The sequence below is a fragment of the Cebidichthys violaceus genome, unplaced genomic scaffold, assembly GCF_023349555.1.
Source record: "Cebidichthys violaceus isolate CVI_PGR_0920_01 unplaced genomic scaffold, fCebVio1.0.p SCAF_16, whole genome shotgun sequence".
Lineage (NCBI taxonomy): Eukaryota > Metazoa > Chordata > Actinopteri > Perciformes > Stichaeidae > Cebidichthys > Cebidichthys violaceus.
In genome coordinates this window covers 10,710,567-10,727,536 of record NW_027176329.1, presented here as the reverse complement: position 1 = coordinate 10,727,536, position 16,970 = coordinate 10,710,567, and the positions used below count along the sequence as shown (strand labels likewise).

The 16,970-nt window shown below is 40.9% G+C and overlaps 2 protein-coding genes across 5 annotated transcripts; both read left to right on the top strand.

Annotated features, from left to right (window-relative positions):
• The first annotated feature begins 6,285 nt into the window (after positions 1 to 6,285).
• Positions 6,286 to 8,542, top strand: atp5if1a (ATP synthase inhibitory factor subunit 1a). The gene is made up of 3 exons (XM_068711219.1): positions 6,286 to 6,450; positions 7,396 to 7,508; positions 8,224 to 8,542. The coding sequence occupies exons 1-3, from the start codon at positions 6,379 to 6,381 to the stop codon at positions 8,363 to 8,365; spliced, it is 327 nt and encodes a 108-aa protein (XP_068567320.1). The 5' UTR covers positions 6,286 to 6,378; the 3' UTR covers positions 8,366 to 8,542.
• Positions 8,543 to 8,910: 368 nt separating this feature from the next.
• On the top strand, positions 8,911 to 16,615 carry LOC137872783 (heterogeneous nuclear ribonucleoprotein R). Of its 4 annotated transcripts, XM_068711216.1 has the most exons (15): positions 8,911 to 9,090; positions 9,751 to 9,911; positions 9,992 to 10,110; positions 10,210 to 10,317; positions 10,423 to 10,536; positions 10,707 to 10,883; positions 11,103 to 11,238; positions 11,359 to 11,564; positions 11,856 to 12,005; positions 12,094 to 12,215; positions 12,302 to 12,840; positions 14,715 to 14,775; positions 15,737 to 15,797; positions 16,118 to 16,258; positions 16,475 to 16,615. In XM_068711216.1, the coding sequence occupies exons 2-12, from the start codon at positions 9,755 to 9,757 to the stop codon at positions 14,747 to 14,749; spliced, it is 1,863 nt and encodes a 620-aa protein (XP_068567317.1). In that variant the 5' UTR covers positions 8,911 to 9,090; positions 9,751 to 9,754; the 3' UTR covers positions 14,750 to 14,775; positions 15,737 to 15,797; positions 16,118 to 16,258; positions 16,475 to 16,615. The 4 variants fall into 4 exon arrangements, with proteins under 4 accessions (XP_068567317.1, XP_068567316.1, XP_068567315.1 ...); XM_068711215.1 differs by having other exon boundaries at positions 15,737 to 16,258; XM_068711214.1 differs by having other exon boundaries at positions 14,715 to 16,258.
• The last annotated feature ends 355 nt before the right edge of the window (positions 16,616 to 16,970 follow it).

Sequence of the window (16,970 nt, the reverse complement as noted above, 5' to 3'; positions counted from 1 at the left end):
TGACCTGAAGAAAGTTGCAATCAATGAGCAAGAAGGCAGACTGACTGAAAATGGATGAACTGGAGACAGACATAATAGATAACATGCAGAAAAAGGGAATTTACAAGTACAATCTTTATTCACCAATGTTTTGTTTTTTATTAAAGCATGAATCTGCAGCCTTTCTTCATCATGACACACAACTTCCCTTCAAGGTTCAATTGGTTGCAACTGTCAGTTATAGTGTATACCAACATAAACACACATAGACAGTTTGTTTGCAGCTACAAAGAGGACTATTGCATGTGTAATATCTATAAGGATGCAGCCTCTCTCTCCTCAACAGCCATTAGAAAATCAAATCCAATCAAAATCACAATAATTAGTATATGCAAATACTGTCTGTCTCTCTTTCTGTGTGTGTGTGTGTGTGTGTGTGTGTGTGTGTGTGTGTGTGTGTGTGTGTGTGTGTGTGTGTGAAAAACAGACTCCCAATGCTAATAACATCCTAAAGCTGATGACTAACCACCCCCCATCATCTGACACACACACACACACACACACACACACACACTCACACATACATACATACACAAAACTCATACTTCTCATCTCAACCCCCTACCCCTCGCGACGTGAAATCCAGTATCAATTAGCACCTTGCTGGCAGTAACAGCGAGGTCCTGGCTGTTTCTTAATTGAAGGCTGTTGCTATAGAAACAGCAGATACTAATCCTTAAGACAGGCGAAGAAGAGAAGGTCTTTAAACTCCCAAAGAGAAGTGAAAGAACAGACAGAGAAGGCGCCATTTCTTTCCACCGGCAGCAATGTCCTGTTAATGATTGTCAGCAGTACATGAAATTATTATAATCATCGCGTAGAGCGCAGCAACAAGGTTGAACTCTGAATTGTTTTCATCTCCTGTGGTTAATATAATTATTAAACTTGAGGAAATTAAAAACAATCAAAACATTATCGTTTTAGTTAACTCTGAATAACAATTTGTAATTTCATAGGTGGTATTTTAATGTATTTTAATTTCTAAAGAGGTATTTATTGTTATTACAATACAGCACAATGACAACAAGAAGAGGCTGAGGGGAGCAGTGAAAGTAAATATAGCTTTGGCTCTTTATGCATGAACCCATTAATGCTGCGATCTGCATGTCACCTGTATGACATTGTGAGGTGACATTTTATCTGAGATGCTGGACAGAATCAGTAATTAGAGACAGTTAAGGATTGGTTTATGGATTAAAGCTCTGGAACCAGTCATGTCTTTTATATTATCAGTGCAACCTGTCAACAAGCAAGTCACTGAAGTACCACCTGCTCACTCAACATCAGCTTTATGCTTGTATATGTTATGTAATATACTATTATTTACATGGAGGTGTGAACACAATAAAAGTATCACAAACTACGATTCCAGCAATAACATTTAGAAACAGCAATAGGTTCTCGTCACAAGGTCCATTTAGTAGCTGTTTTGGAGCTTTCAATCACATGACACAGTCTTTGTCAGCAGATCGAATTTGTCAGCATTGTCATGGAATTGTATGTTCAGACATTATCAAGTCTGGTACCTTATAAAAAAAAATTGACGATAACTGGGAAAACTCCTGAATATGCTGAAGAAGATCATGTGATATGAACCGCTGCTAAATAGAATATAGAAATTGTTTTCTTGACTCTTAATTCTTTTGTACTCCCATATCATAAGAACTATCTTATAATCCTATAAGGTTATATATTCATATTATTAATATTGAAAGTATGAGTTTAAAATGTATAATATTCATAATTACACCCCACAGAAGTACTCAGAGATAACCAGTCTTAATAACAAGGTACTGTGTCCTGCTGTGTTTGTTACAAAACTGTGGGTTTCATATGCTTCTTGGAGAACAAAATTTGAGCTCTGAAGATTAGCTACACCCATTGTTTTCAGCTGTGGCACAGCATGTCCTTCAACTCAAATGATACTCTTGTTTCCCAGAGCATAACAGATCTGAAAGCAAGGCTTGTCTGCTTCTCTTGACTGTCAATACATATTTAAAGCAATCACGGACCACTCAGGAAATCAGCACAGGGAGCAGGAATGATAAGGACTGTGGGGCTGATTTTATATGGTCACTCACAAATTTGAAATCAGCACTTACACATATCTAACACTATTGGTGTGTCTTTCTCTCTCTCTTTTACACACATTCTCTTTTTCTCTCACTTTCCCTCCTGATGTGGCTCCTTTACCTCTGAATGACAAGAAGTCAAATATGGTGGATTACAGCTGTGTCTGTGCGTCATAGCTAAATGCCAACAGTCTCTTGAGAGTGGTTTTTTTTCTGTAGGGTATTACCACTAGTCTTACCTTCAGACCATATGCTAACTCCAGGGGTTGAACTGCAGGCATCTTAAATATTGAATTGTGGAAGCCATTTTGTCCAATAAAATTATCTGGAACCAAGAGGCTCAATGTGGTCACAAGAGACAATAGTGAGTATGTAAAAGCGGTCTGCAGTTAATTTTAGTTAATCCACACATATTCATACCCCCTTCAGGATGTTTGTAATACTTTTCTAATCCCTTGACTTCTCATTAACACCATTTTCAGGTCAAGATGACCAATTACCATAGAATGTTGACATCAGCCCCAATTGTAGCCTACTTTATGTTTAGTGCTATTTAGCAAATGTCAGCAAGCTAAATTAACACACCAAATTGCTCTGAAGTAACAGAGTAGGTTGCATTGCTGTAGAATATAGAATATTATAATTTATAATATACATGTTTGTCTCATCACTATTCCAGACAATTCTGTGATTGTACATCATGGCCAATTATCAATGTAATTAGAGTGCAAGCTTTAACATTATAATGCAGTTATTAATGAATGCTACAAGCCCCAGGTGTAGTCTACTTTGCGTAAAGTGCTAATCAGCAAATATTAGCATGCTGAGCTAACACGCCAAATTAAGACGTTGATGATGGTATACATTATACCTGCTATGTTAGCATAGTGACATTAGCATTCAGCACAGAATTATAGCCAAACCGAGCAACTTCATATACATGTGTGTCTCACTATTACAGTCAATTCTGTGATTGTACAAAGTGGCTAATTATCAATGTTATATGATGCAAAGCTAAATCTATTAGTAAATGCTACAGCAGCATTTTTAGGGAGCAGTCTGAGTCTGTGCTGCCAAGTTGGGGAAGTTGGACAAACTGATTGTCTGTTTGTGGACGCACATTAAACACCTTGTAATCAGTTTACTAAATGAGTCAATTCACTGTTAATTATTGCAAGGCTGCCTGTGAATCCGGTAAATAGCCTAATGTCCAAAAGACCCTGTGTGTACACAACACAAACAATCTGGACCCCTTTATCAATCCTGATAGTCGCCATGGCAACAGTGGCAATATCCAGGCTGCTCATGAGGACGATTAGGAACAAGGAGTTTCAGCTCTAGCAGGTTTTGAGAATTAGACGAGCTGAATGCACATAGATGAAACCAAGAAGTCTGAACACTTTAAAATACCAATAAGGGTTTATGCTTACAAAATAGCAGTGTACCTTTTCCTGCATTGCAATTCAAATTTCCATTTATTTGATTGTTTAAAAATGTGCTCCACAGGCATCTAGGATATTAATGTATTTGTCATTCCAGTACCTTTCTAAAGTGACTCAAAACCAACACAGTGCTATTAACTCAGCAATAACCCTTTCCCTTACATCCCCAGGGGTATCAACGTGGATTTCAGATAAGAGCTCTTTTCAATACAATTATTGATAGTGCACTGGTAGAAGCAGGCACATTAAAAGCATTATGCATGACATCCAAACATGTGGATATTAAAAAAAACTGAACCAAAAAGTCTCTTAAATGGAGCCTTGCAGGAATAATGTGTGTTCCCACCAAATGTTATACGGAATAATAATGCAAAATTGCTGAAAGCAAAATATAATATGACACAATTATAGTGAATTTCTTGCGAGCAGAGGCTATGAAATGAGTTGTTCAGGAATATTGTACCACATCTTGTTGTCTGCATGACCTTACTTTGTCTTTGCTCAGGTTAGTGCTGTTGCCAGGATACTATTTCCTATGGCAACACTTGAGCCTGCGAGGTGAGCAGCTCTGAAAGGATCCAGTTAACTGGCTGCTCTGAAACCAGTGGACCGGAAGTCCATACATGACCGTAGAAAAACATGCACAAACGTGCACGGCCACACACAAAAAAGTCCCTTAAAAGTTCAGTTGGCCTTAGTGTGTTAGCTGATATTTTCTCCCAGACGCGACAAATGGACTTCCGGTTCTACTCAACAATAATTCATTGTATACTCAGAGGTAAGAGGTAATTTTACATTAAAATGTATTCAAATAGGAATAACGTGTCAAACGGTTTAGGATCAAGGATGCGGCCCTCATTACTCTTATTATCCTTTTTGAAAGATGTATCAGTGATTTTGTTTTCTAATGCTGATATGCAGCACAACCAACAACCTCTGTTAATATTGGATGAACATATATATTCAATGTTCTATGTGAAACTCAATTTTTACCCTCATTTGAAAGCAAAATGAGTGCAGCACATCCATTACAAGTGAAGTTATACATGAATGCTCTATGAAGCTTATCACACTGCAAAAGCGTGGCTTGTCTCCATCTGTACGAGGGTATACTGCCACCATTTGTTGCAAGGGTGTTACTACCTCTCTTGTGCAGTTTTCTCTTACTGATGTGCAAAATGTAAGGTAATGTCCAAAATGTATCTTTAGGTATTCAAATCTAACCTGGAAAAGCAAGTAACCTCCTTGAGTGTTTTCTTGTTGTGCACACGCTTTCATACTTCCCTTGTCTTTGTTTCTTATCTTCATATTATTGACCAAGGCTGTTGCATGGCAGAACACAGTGGCTCAACAAGTATGCTTCTTTTTTCACTGGAGCTTCCGGATCATCATGGTCATTGCCGAACTTAAACAAATTTGACAGGATGCAACACGTCATCACAAAAGCGCGCCTCCTACATTTGCTCATTGACCATCAACTCTGAAGGATTCAGACGGTGAAAGGGGAGTGACAGGCACCAAAGGTGAGCTCATACGACACTGTGCTGGGCTGTGCATTGTCTAGCAGGGAGGACTCTTTTTCAATGGGACTCCATTATGACTCATCTGTACTAAACACCCACTGACCTCCCTTTACTGTGCAAAGCTTCTCTTTGTGCTGCTGAGTGTGCCTCATCCAGCAGTCCACAGATGAGCACCGGGTCTTATCCTTTTTTGTTATAAGCCAACAACACAACGATGTCACAGGTCTGCAGACAGTGCTTACAAAATATGAGCATGAAATTAATTAGATAGGTCTGTGCAGCTTTTTAGTAGTGATAGAAAGATAAAAAATGACTATAATTTTGTGTTATGTATTGTTAAAAAGCTTAGGTAACGTTCTGTATAAGACAGGCTTTTAAATCAGTGAAAGCCTATGGCGTGTGCTTGTTTTCCTACTGTTTGCATGGTGCCACACTTATCTTTCTTGGACTTGAGACCTGGTTTGAAGATCTGTTTATGCTGCTAGGTTTTGAAACAGGAATCATTGGTTGAAAAGGGGGGGGGGGGTGAACAATTCTCTAGCTTTACATTGTGCTTATTCAGTTCCATATAAGTGCTGTGTGAGAAATATGGAATATATAACCGAAATAATCATAAATCCCACCATGGAATATATAAAACATTCATACTATTTGGAAATGTTTCGAGGAAAGACCTATTTAATTTATTGCTAATGACAGGGGAAATGGCAATGCTGAATTAACATACTTCAAATTAATAATTATAATGAATTGCTTGTGATAGCCAGAGAACATTTCAGTCAGTGCAGAGCAGGTCAGTTGAACATGTAAAAATTTTATTTTTATTCTTTGGGCAAATCATTCAAAATAATGAATTATCCAACAATAAATGAGTATGGGCATTTTACTTATATGTATGTTGTATTTCAAAGAAAACAATCTATTTACTGGCCTGTGACAACAGAACAAATATCATTTACAAATATAATTGTATCTAATCTGCATGGTTTAATATATTGCGGTTAACTAATTGGCAGTTTATTGCGTGTTTGCAAATGCTGCTGAATAATCCCAGCTGCAAATTTCAAGTGTAGCCTATACAGCTTTGTGCAGAGCCCACTGCACATAACTCCTGCAGTTCCTACCCCTCGCCGCCTGGCGGCAGCCACAGGCATTCAGGAGGGCTGGTCTTCATCTATACATCCATGCTTTCCACACCCACATGATACGTCTATTTAACATTTCCGCATTTCGAGCTAGGACAGAAGGAAACACCAAAGTGGTCTGTGCCCTGTTGCAGCTGCAAATAATAATATCAGCACAATGTCAAGGTTTCTTCTTAGAGGAAACATACGGAGATGCGTCGCCTCTCAGATTAGAATGGCGTCTGATCAGGTAACACAACGTCCAAATGCATTGGTGACAGATGACTTCTTGAATGTTAGCATTAGCTTGCTGATATCAGTAAAGTTGTTGGTGTCGGACGAAGTTAGCCCCGGCCAGCTAGTTGTTAACGTGTGCGGTCAGGGATCAACTCATTGTGCGGGGTCATTGATGACTTGTCTGCGTTTGCACGTCGAGGCTGCAGCATGTTGCATTGAATACAATGTATCGTTAGAAACGTTGCTAATCATCCATTCTCATAAAACAAGCTTCTGTATTACCGGTAACTGTTAAATTATGAAAGATTCCCGTCACGGTCTGCTGGCTGTATTCACACACAGTCCTATCTGAATGAGGCGCAAACAAAGTGGCTCGCACCGACCAATGAATAGGTTGATTATCAGTTATAGGTTTGCATTCTACGGCAGAGGCAGCGTAAAAACGCAATGAATTAATAAGACATTAAATGTGCTTCACCTTGTCTTCCGAAAGAGCGATGAAGTTGTTTCCTATGCTGTTGCAGAGATTGTTTAAGGATTGCATAATAAAGAGTCAAAGTTTAGGAAAACTTAATTTTTTTTTCATTTATAGATATATTCCCTAAACAGATAAATAACTTCAAAGACTGTCATCAAATGTTTTTGTTTTATTGTTAGTATGAGCAGATGGAAACAATACCATGCAAAGAGAAGTCTGTACAACCTTTTTTGAGTACCAACAATAAATGCATTGATTGTGTTTTAGGTTTTCTCAATGAGTGAATAGGATAAATACCTTTTTTATATTTTCTAATTTGTTAAATATGTTTGGTAAATGGACTGCACTCATGTGACACCTTTCCACTTTATTACACAAAGTGCTTTACACATTGCCTCTCATTTCACCCGTTCAAACACACATTCATACACCGATGGTTTGCGGGCGGTGAATTGTGAGGATTCATTCTGCTTATTCCAGCTTGGCGAGTTGGGCAAGGGCGCAGGCAAAGGTGGAGGCGGAGGAGGCGCTGTGAGGGCGGCAGGTGGCGCATTTGGAAAGCGAGAAGTGGCAGAGGAGGAGCGGTACTTCAGGTGAAAAATTATCCGTTTCATTTTGAAAAGTCAGCTTTTTAAAAACCAACATGGCTCAGTTCAAAATTTTGTTACGTTAAGTAACGGGAGCACAGTCAGGAGTGCAAACCAGGTAAAGGTTTGAGATCCCCCCCCAAAAAATGGGAAAAGGGTCCCCCGATGGCCACTCATAGGCATGTTTTGTAATGACAACTATAAACCCCCTTAAACCTCCCATAAAGGCTTTATACAGTGCACCAGCCCCCCCCCCCCCCCCCCAAAAAAAAACAACAACAACAATAAAAACAAAACTAGACTACTGTACAGTGTATGACAGCTGGATACCTTTTAGGACACTCAGATAGCTACTTGTATCTCATACACATTCACAGATGTTGCTCAGCAGGTAGAGCAGGTCGTTTACTAATCAATCCCTGGCTCCTCCAGTCCCCATGTTGAAGTGCCCTTGGGCAAGACACTGAACCCTAAATTGCTCCAAGCATTGTTCTGCACCATCGGTGTGTTAATGATGTGATTACAATCTGATGTGTAGGTGGCACCTTGTAGGACAGCCTCAGCTGTGTGAATGAAGCGGTGCTCTATAAATGCAACTTGATTTACCATTTTAAAAATGCCCTGCCTCGATGGAGACCCCCAGAGTCTAAAATTGCCACTGGTGAAAAGCATGCCGTTATATTAGTAGTAAACTGGTAATAACCAGTTTTTCCACCTGCAGGCAGAAGGAGAAGGAGCAGATGGAAGCGCTGAGGAAGCATCATGTGGAGGAGATTGAGCACCACAAAAAGGAGATTGAGCGCCTACAAAAGGAGATTGACCGTCACAAGGGCAAAATCAGAAAGCTGAAGCATGATGACTAAAGCTGGGAAGCCTGTTGAAATTTCTCCTTCCGATCATCTGATTGCCTTGTCAATCGTTATCCAATATTGATTTATTTACTGCTTGTCAAGGCAGGTCCTGTATGACACTTCATATTGACATCATAAATATCAATAAACCAATAAAGCCCTTCATTTTTGACATTTCATGAAAACTAATGAACATGTCTGTGCATCTTTGTATACCTCTTGATTATCGTCAGTTGTGTATTGGGATTTGAGTAACTGTAGTTGTTCGAATAATTAGGCTGGACCTGTACATAGACTGCATATATGTAGTCGGATAGTTGATGAGGCGCTCGCTTTGATTCACCACGCTTCCCGCAGCCACTCAGCTGGGATGTATCTTTAAAGTAAGCGTATATCTCATACATGTCTTTGTGTAGCCGCTAAGATTGTGCTTGTGTTGTATTTGGATCAGCTACGTGCTCAACATAAAGCCACAGAAGTCAGCCTCGAGCACTGTATGAACAATGAGTCAAAACGAACCCACCCGCCCCTCAGCGCGTTATTGTTCACATCTCGCGATGTTTGCTAAGCGGTTGCGTTGTTCGGGCGAGCCGACGACGAGACCATAGCTGTCTGGAAATTTGTCTCGTGGTTTAGACTAAAACGTATTATTCATATTGGACATTTTTTTGTACGCGCGACAAGATAATCGTTACACATTTTAACACACGTCACTGTTAGTGTCCCGAATTAGACCGGTGAGTTTTGCTAACTATCTGTTTGCACCTTATACGGAGCGTGTGTTTGTGTGTGTGCATGAAAGCTGTCTGCACGATGAGGCCTAAGTAAGAGCAGCTAGCCTGCTAACCACTGTTATTGTTAGCTCAACATAAAACATGTTTGAGAGCAATTTTGCTCTGAAATTTGTTTTTGTTTTTAATGCATTTGACGTTTGAAAACTGCGTTCGCCATGTAAGACCCTGTGCATGTAGATGTGGAGATAAATGTGTCCTCGTTAGCTAGCTGCATGTGAGGGGGGCGGGACGGTAACGTTAGCTGTCTGCTTTCTTTAAGTGACCGTGTTATGTTACCGTGCGATAGCTGTTATCACATCTATCAGGAACTGTGTTTTTAACTAATACGATTACTGCTAGACGGGTGTTACGGTTTTTAGAAATGCCTTCTATTGTTATTTATTGACAGTAACAATGCTTGTAAAGTTATATGGGCCATCAACTAAACATCACATCCATGCGTTTGAAAACAATTCGCTTTATAGCAGTTGTATACAAAAATAATTTAAACACATTTATTTTTGGATGATGACAATGACGATCCCAGTATTTGTGGATCTGTCCTTATCAAGAAGAATACATTCTTATGTTGAACTGAATACATTGTATTTCTTCATATTACAGGACGATGGCTGCTGCGGAGGTGAACGGCAGCTCTGCTCCTGTAAAGGAAGAAGAGGAGCCCATGGATGTGACTACAACACACACGGAGAACTACCAGACGCTCGTTGACGCTGGGCTGCCCCAGAAAGTAGCCGAAAGTCTAGATAACATCTTCCAGACAGGTGGGTGATAGTTGTTTTGACTCACAAGAGCTGCCGCTGCTGTTGCTGAGCCTGGTAGTGAACATGCTTTGTAATTGTAGGCTTGGTGGAGTATGTTGACCTAGATGAAAGGGCCATTGATGCACTGCGTGAATTCAATGAGGAGGGAGCACTTACTGTGCTGCAACAATTCAAAGAGAGCGACCTGTCCCATGTACAGGTAACCACATGGATCAACAGCATCTCTTTTTGTTTTTGATTGGATTTGTATGTCTGTGTACACTATAGGTAACCTAATTTGTTTTTATTTTAAATGTAGAATAAAAGTGCTTTCCTTTGTGGAGTGATGAAGACTTACAGACAGAGAGAAAAACAAGGAAGTAAAGTGCAAGAGTCCACCAAGGGCCCAGATGAAGCAAAAATAAAGGTAAACAAAGTCATGTGACTGAGCTTTGTTGTGCATGAATGTCATATAAACATGCCTCTGCAGCCATGCAACCCAGTTCATGTTTTGTTTGTTTGTGTTTTTCAGGCTCTGTTGGAGCGGACTGGATATACCTTGGATGTCACCACAGGGCAGAGAAAATATGGAGGTCCCCCACCTGAGGATGTGTTCAAAGGAATACAACCAGGGATTGGAACTGAGGTAGATACAGTGTGTGTGTGTGTGTGTGTGTGTGTGTGTGTGTGTGTGTGTGTGTGTGTGTGTGTGTGTGTGTGTGCGCTGCAGTAACATTCAGAGTCCTGCAGAACATACCGCATATTGGACTTAACAAATCCTTACACTTGCTCACCTGTTTCTCTCTTCTTCATCAGGTGTTTGTCGGAAAAATCCCGAGGGATTTGTATGAAGATGAGCTGGTGCCGCTCTTTGAGTCTGCTGGTCCCATCTGGGACCTCAGGCTAATGATGGACCCTCTCTCTGGTCAGAATAGAGGCTATGCCTTCATTACCTACTGCAATAAGGATGATGCACAAAAGGCTGTAAAGCTTGTAAGTAGAATAGCACGACTTTGGAAGAAGTATCTCAAACCATATAACAACAGAGTTCGTTTTTAAGGACTACTCTAGACATTTTGAAATTAGTCTGACTTGATCTCTGGAGTGTAACTTTAAAAACAAGAATAATTCAAGCTTCATATTGCTTAATGCTTTACGGAACTGTTCATGTACAATGAATTTCACAGTTTTTGGCCTCCGTTTTATTTTCAGTGTGATAACCATGAAATCCGCCCTGGCAAGTACTTGGGAGTGTGTATATCTGTTGCAAACAATCGCCTGTTTGTTGGATCAATTCCAAAGAACAAGACAAGGGAAAGCATATTGGAAGACTTTGGAAAAGTTACAGGTCAGTTTCAAAAGAGACAAATCCGTCTCAGAAACCCATTAAAACAAATCCTCAGTCATTAAGGGTGATAGACATGACAACTGTTTTGGAAGTTAGAGATGGTATTGTTGTGTTGCACAGAGGGTCTCCAAGAGGTGATATTGTACCACCAGCCAGATGACAAGAAGAAAAACCGTGGCTTCTGTTTCCTGGAGTATGAGGATCACAAATCTGCAGCGCAGGCTCGCCGCCGTCTAATGAGTGGAAAGGTCAAGGTGTGGGGGAACCCCGTCACTGTAGAGTGGGCCGACCCTGTGGCTGAGCCAGACCCGGAGGTGATGGCCAAGGTTCGTCCTATGTCTTCCTCTTTAAAGGAGCTGTATTTAACATTCTAAACATTAATATAGCAGAAAACAACTATTTATGATGAGATTTGGTGGAGTTATGTCTAGCTGAGCAGAGAATGAGGTTGTTCTCCCTCTGTGTGTGTTATCAGAGCGTTCTTTGCTGTGCTTACATAGCCGGACGGGCCGTGCGTGCATGTTGGTGCACACAGATGTGCATGTTAGGGACTGCTAGTGCATGTGAGCGTGGCTCACGGTCAGAGTAACAAACCGCCTGTTTTTTTGTCTTTATAGGTCAAGGTGCTCTTTGTAAGGAAACTGGCCACAGCAGTGACTGAAGAGCTTCTTGAAAAAACCTTCTCTCAGTTTGGAAAGCTGGAGCGAGTGAAGAAATTGAAAGACTACGCTTTTGTCCATTTTGAAGAAAGGGATGCTGCTGTAAAGGTGGGTGTTTTCATGCTTTTGACAAGATATTTAGCATTTCTGTTGATTGTTATGTATGCTACAGTTATGGATTGTTTTATTTGTCTAGGCAATGGATGAGATGAATGGGAAGGAGCTAGGGGGAGAGGAAATTGAGATAGTCTTGGCAAAGCCCCCAGACAAGAAGAGGAAAGAGCGCCAAGCAGCTCGGCAGACCACCAGGAATTCAGGGTGAGGGAGACATGTGACTCGTCAGCTGCCCGACTTCTTCTCTCATAAGGAACGCATTAAATGTAGCTCTATCCTCCCCTCTGCAGGTATGACGACTACTACTACTACCCACCTCCACGCATGCCGCCACCTGGCCGAGGCAGGGGTCGTGGTGGCCGAGGGGGCTATGCCTATCCACCAGATTACTATGGATATGATGACTACTATGATGACTACTATGGCTATGACTATCATGACTACCGTGGTGGCTATGAAGACCCGTACTACGGCTACGAAGATGTGTACAGCATGAGGGGCCGTGGCACTCGTCCCAGCAGGGGTGGACCTCCTCCGCCTAGAGCTCGTGGAGCACCCCCGGCACGAGGTCGGGGGGGCTACGCCCAAAGAGGGCCCCCCCTCGGTGGACCAAGGGGCGGCCGAGGAGGGCGCGGAGCCCCTTTCCAGCCGCAGAGGGGTCGCGGTCCTCGCGGGGCCAGGGGCAACCGTGGCGGTAACGTCGGCGGAAAGAGGAAGGCAGACGTGTTTAACCAGCCTGACTCCAAGCGCCGCCAGACCAACAACCAACAGAACTGGGGGTCCCAGCCCATCGCCCAGCAGCCCCTGCAGCAAGGGGCCGACTATTCTGGTAACTATGGTTACAGTAATGACACCATGGAGTTTTCACAGGATTCTTATGGGCAGCAGTGGAAGTAGATGCACCCAAAGGTATTTGGCAAAGTGACAAAAAAAAAGAAGAGAAAAACAAGTTAAAAAAAAAAAACACAGGAGATTGGCCACAATTTTTTGATTGACTTTTTATTCTTCACCCCTCATGAAAAAAAAATCTGTATATATCTGAGAAAAAACGGACAGACCCCAGAATTGGCTCGAGGTGATTGGCTGGAAAGCCTTTTGGCTGAAGAAGGGAACGTAACCGTTGTGGTGAATCATTTCTTACTCCTACGGTTACTTTGGGACATGTGTCTTTAAAAAAACAAAAAAAAAAACACACACAAAACACTTTTATTGTTACGTTTTGTTCCTGATTCTTTTAAAGCCAACAATGAACATTTACAAAAAAAAGTGGACATTCGTTCTCAAAAGTCTGAGAGGACATTAAATAGTGATATTGCCTAGCAGGAAGTTTTTTCCCGTGCCCCTTTCCTCCTTCCCCTTCTTGTACTCCCTTTATTTGTGGTTTCTCATAGTTGCTTAGGGACTTGCTTGTAAATAAATGCATATGGTTAGAGCTTCATACTTCATTTTTTGCAATGGTGGAGAAAAGAATCCACAGGAAGGAAGAAATCAAAGTTTTGTAATGTTCAAAGTGTATGCCTAGCATTTCTAGAGATAGACAAATTGTGTTTTTTTTTAAACTGATACCATAACTTCCTATGTTTTCTTTGAACTTGCCCAATAGAATTTGGTTTGGCTTACCTTAAGAGCCATAGCAGTTTGTTCTGATGTTCTTTGTATTTATAACTTTTACGTTTGTTCCGTTTCAATAAAACTAAGCTGAGCATCAGTCAATTGTCAGATACTCAAATTCAGTGTTGTCATTCGGTATTTGATTATCAATTCCCGTATCTGGATGAAGATCTTCTTTTCCAAGTCAAAACGGATAATTACAAAAGACTGAAATTGCACAAGAGAATTTGAAAGGTGTTTGGATGAACACAGGATTTTAACCCTTTAATTTCCAGTGCATGTTGCATCAGACTACTGTCATTTCCTGCACTCAGAATTTAAATTGTGAATATTAAAGAAATTTAAACAACTGTTAAAGGACCAAACTTTTGGCAATTTTGGCTTTCAGTTACTCAAGATTGTACCCGTCTTTTAAAATTTGTGTGCACAGGTAAACAGTGTATGCTTTAGTAAATGTTAGCTTGCCCTCACTAAATGCTGTTCTCCGCAGTTCATGAAGAAAAGGAAAACACTGAGTGCTCCCTAGAGGTGATTTATTTTTGTTAAATTTGAGAATGCTTCAAGAAGAGTAGTAATTGAGTAGGAGAACCCATGGATTCTTTTCACAGGTGTGAATTTGCTGTGCCTTGTTTGTTGTTTTACACCTTTTTAACCTGAATGGTGTTTATTAAGGCAGGTTGACATTTACTGAAGCATATACTATGTTTACCTGTTAACGCAAACTTTACAGGCATGGACAGTCCTGTATAATGGTGAAATGTCACTTGCACTGGTATGGTCCTGATACTGACACCCTAACAGTTACAACACATTTGACTTTGAATGGATTTGTACTTGTGTGCCGAGTTGTTTCCAATTTTTTTAATTTAAAAAAAAAAAATCTGCACATCATCTCAACCATCTGCTCTCCTTTTCGAGGACACCAAGGATCTGACCATCCAAAGGGGTTAAAATTCTAAAAATGTGCCTTCTGCCATAGCAAGCGACCACCTGTCAGAATCTGTTTACTGTAAATCGTGTTTTTGTCTTTTGGTACCATGGTATCATTGTATTTTGTTTCATGTGTCTGTCCTCTTATTCCAACCTGCCTAGGTGGAGAAGCAATGAGAGCGGCACCCCTAGAATGAGGAACTCACCTGAACGGTACTCAAGGGTGAGCTAGCCTTGCACAGAGTACTGTCTCCTCTCCTGTAGCACTTGTAATCACTCGAGTAACACTAGCCATAATTCTATTTTGTTCCTTTTGTTTCCTTCCTAATTTACTGCACTGCGAATCGAGCTTAGTAGTGGGATTTTTTTCTTCCAGGATATGAAGAACACGAGTCACTAAACTTGACCCGAGAATCATTGGAAATGTTGAAATTAATTGTTTCCAGCATGTTTCTGGGGCGTAGAGAACACCGGAGCGGTGCATTTTTCCTTCACAGCAGTGCATATGTGTCCCTGTAAGCCAATTGAAAAGTCAAACACTAATTTAGAGCCAAATGGCCGTTCCTTTAGACTGGATTAAGCAGCCAGAAGGCATACAGTCAAGGATTTGGTAAGCGCTATAAACCCCAAAACCCTGCAAACATCTGTTGCCTGTCGTTGCTCACTGCACCAAAACCACTCCTCAGCTGTCTGCACACATTCTGTGAATGGAGGGTGGTGGCGGGCATTTCCCCTCCAGTGCCGCTAGAGGTAGCAATTCCACACCCAGCATGACTAGAGATCCATTGTTCCTTTATCCTTTACGCTGCTTTTATTGGCCATTTTGAGCTGAGCTGGAACGGTGTTAATTAATACACATATATTAAGTAGAGGAGCTGTTGTTGAAATTGATTTAAATAGTAGTCGGGATAGTAAATGAAAAACGGATCAAATTGGCTGATGTTGGAACAATGGCTGTGCATCAAAACAGATGTCTGTACCCCTGAACGCCACACGATGGCAGTAGTAGTGCTACAGTGTTCATATTGCACAGGTAAGACTGAAACAGGGATCACAGTATTGCATCAGAAAGCTTATTGTATCGCACATTCTGGTTTGTATTGAAGTGCCATCAAATGCTGGAGTTTCCTTTACATTTTCTCACTTCAGAATTGTGTCTTTTATATGTTGCCTCTTGTCACTAGGCAGTAAAGGAGCTGCCCCCATCCATGTGAATGAGTTCACACAAATGGAAGGGACTGATTGGTAAGATTGTTCATTATCTGTACTAATGCTCAGAAGGTCTCAACATGTTTCTCCTTTTACTTTTTGGTATCATTTAGAATGTTATACCTCTTTGCTTCCCAGAGACAATTTGTTCTGTTAGGGTTAGTTTTCAGAATATTAACTCTGCATCAAGTCACAAGTCTGGCTTCTTCTTTTTTTCAGTTACAGATACATTACATCATGTTAAAGACGATGCAGTCCTCTGGTCATGTTGTTGGTGTCAATGGTCATGTTGATGCTTGGAAGCTGTTTGACCCAAGATTTGTCAACATGCCCTCGTCTGTGTGGCCCTTTTCTAGCTCCGAGTCAGGAGACCGTCCTCAGCGAGCTGCGAGCCAGCATCGTCACAGGGTCCACACTTACTGGACTGTACACTTGAGGTCCGGTACTCATAGGAACACAAACTGGCTACCATGTTCCCTGCTCAGCAGACTGAACAGGTGAGGAATCATTTTTGGATTAGTGGAGCTACGTATGTGTAGGAGAAACTTTCCAAGTCTCAATCAATGTAAACGTCATGTTAAAACATTTTTGGATTTGATTTTTCAACAAAAGTTGTAACAACTATAACTGGGAGTCATAAGAGGTGTGAAGAGTAGTGCATTAGTCTTGAAATGCCTTTATTCTAACGGTTAATGTCTTTCCACTTACTCCAGAAGCGTAGGAGGATACAGTTGATGGACATGTCATAATCAAGAGCTCCATCCAGCAGACTGCTCCTTCCTTATCCAGTTTAAATCAGTATTCATGTAAAGGGAAATGATCTGTTGCTCTTGATTGTTCAATACATGTTATTACCCAAGTAAAAATGTGTGTATGTATGTTTATTTTATTATTATATTCACATGGACCTAGTGATATGTAATTTAAAAACTACAGCATGTGCACAACTTCTACTAGAGTCTTCAAAATGCAATGTCTTGGTGGTTCCTATAGTAAATGATGAACATGTTTCTCACCAGTCAAACAGATGGAGATGTCAGGTGGGCATGTAAACCTAATGGGTGGACTACCGTAACTGTCAGTGGTCTGCCTGTACCGATCTTCATAATCATGGTTTATTTAAAGCTGTATACAGGGTCAGGGCTGTCTCGGGGATTGCAAGCCTTAAAATTAGGATTACATTTTTTAAAAATAAAGTAGTAAATTTAT

Bases quoted from the DNA above. Each gene is read 5' to 3' on its own strand.
- LOC137872783 (XM_068711212.1), top strand. From the start codon at position 9,755: ATGGCTGCTGCGGAGGTGAACGGCAGCTCTGCTCCTGTAAAGGAAGAA. The intron at 10,537-10,706 runs GTAGATACAGTG...CTTCTTCATCAG, and splicing joins AACCAGGGATTGGAACTGAG to GTGTTTGTCGGAAAAATCCC. The intron at 10,884-11,102 runs GTAAGTAGAATA...TTTTATTTTCAG, and splicing joins CACAAAAGGCTGTAAAGCTT to TGTGATAACCATGAAATCCG.
- atp5if1a (XM_068711219.1), top strand. From the start codon at position 6,379: ATGTCAAGGTTTCTTCTTAGAGGAAACATACGGAGATGCGTCGCCTCT. The intron at 6,451-7,395 runs GTAACACAACGT...TGCTTATTCCAG, and splicing joins TTAGAATGGCGTCTGATCAG to CTTGGCGAGTTGGGCAAGGG. The intron at 7,509-8,223 runs GTGAAAAATTAT...TTCCACCTGCAG, and splicing joins GAGGAGGAGCGGTACTTCAG to GCAGAAGGAGAAGGAGCAGA.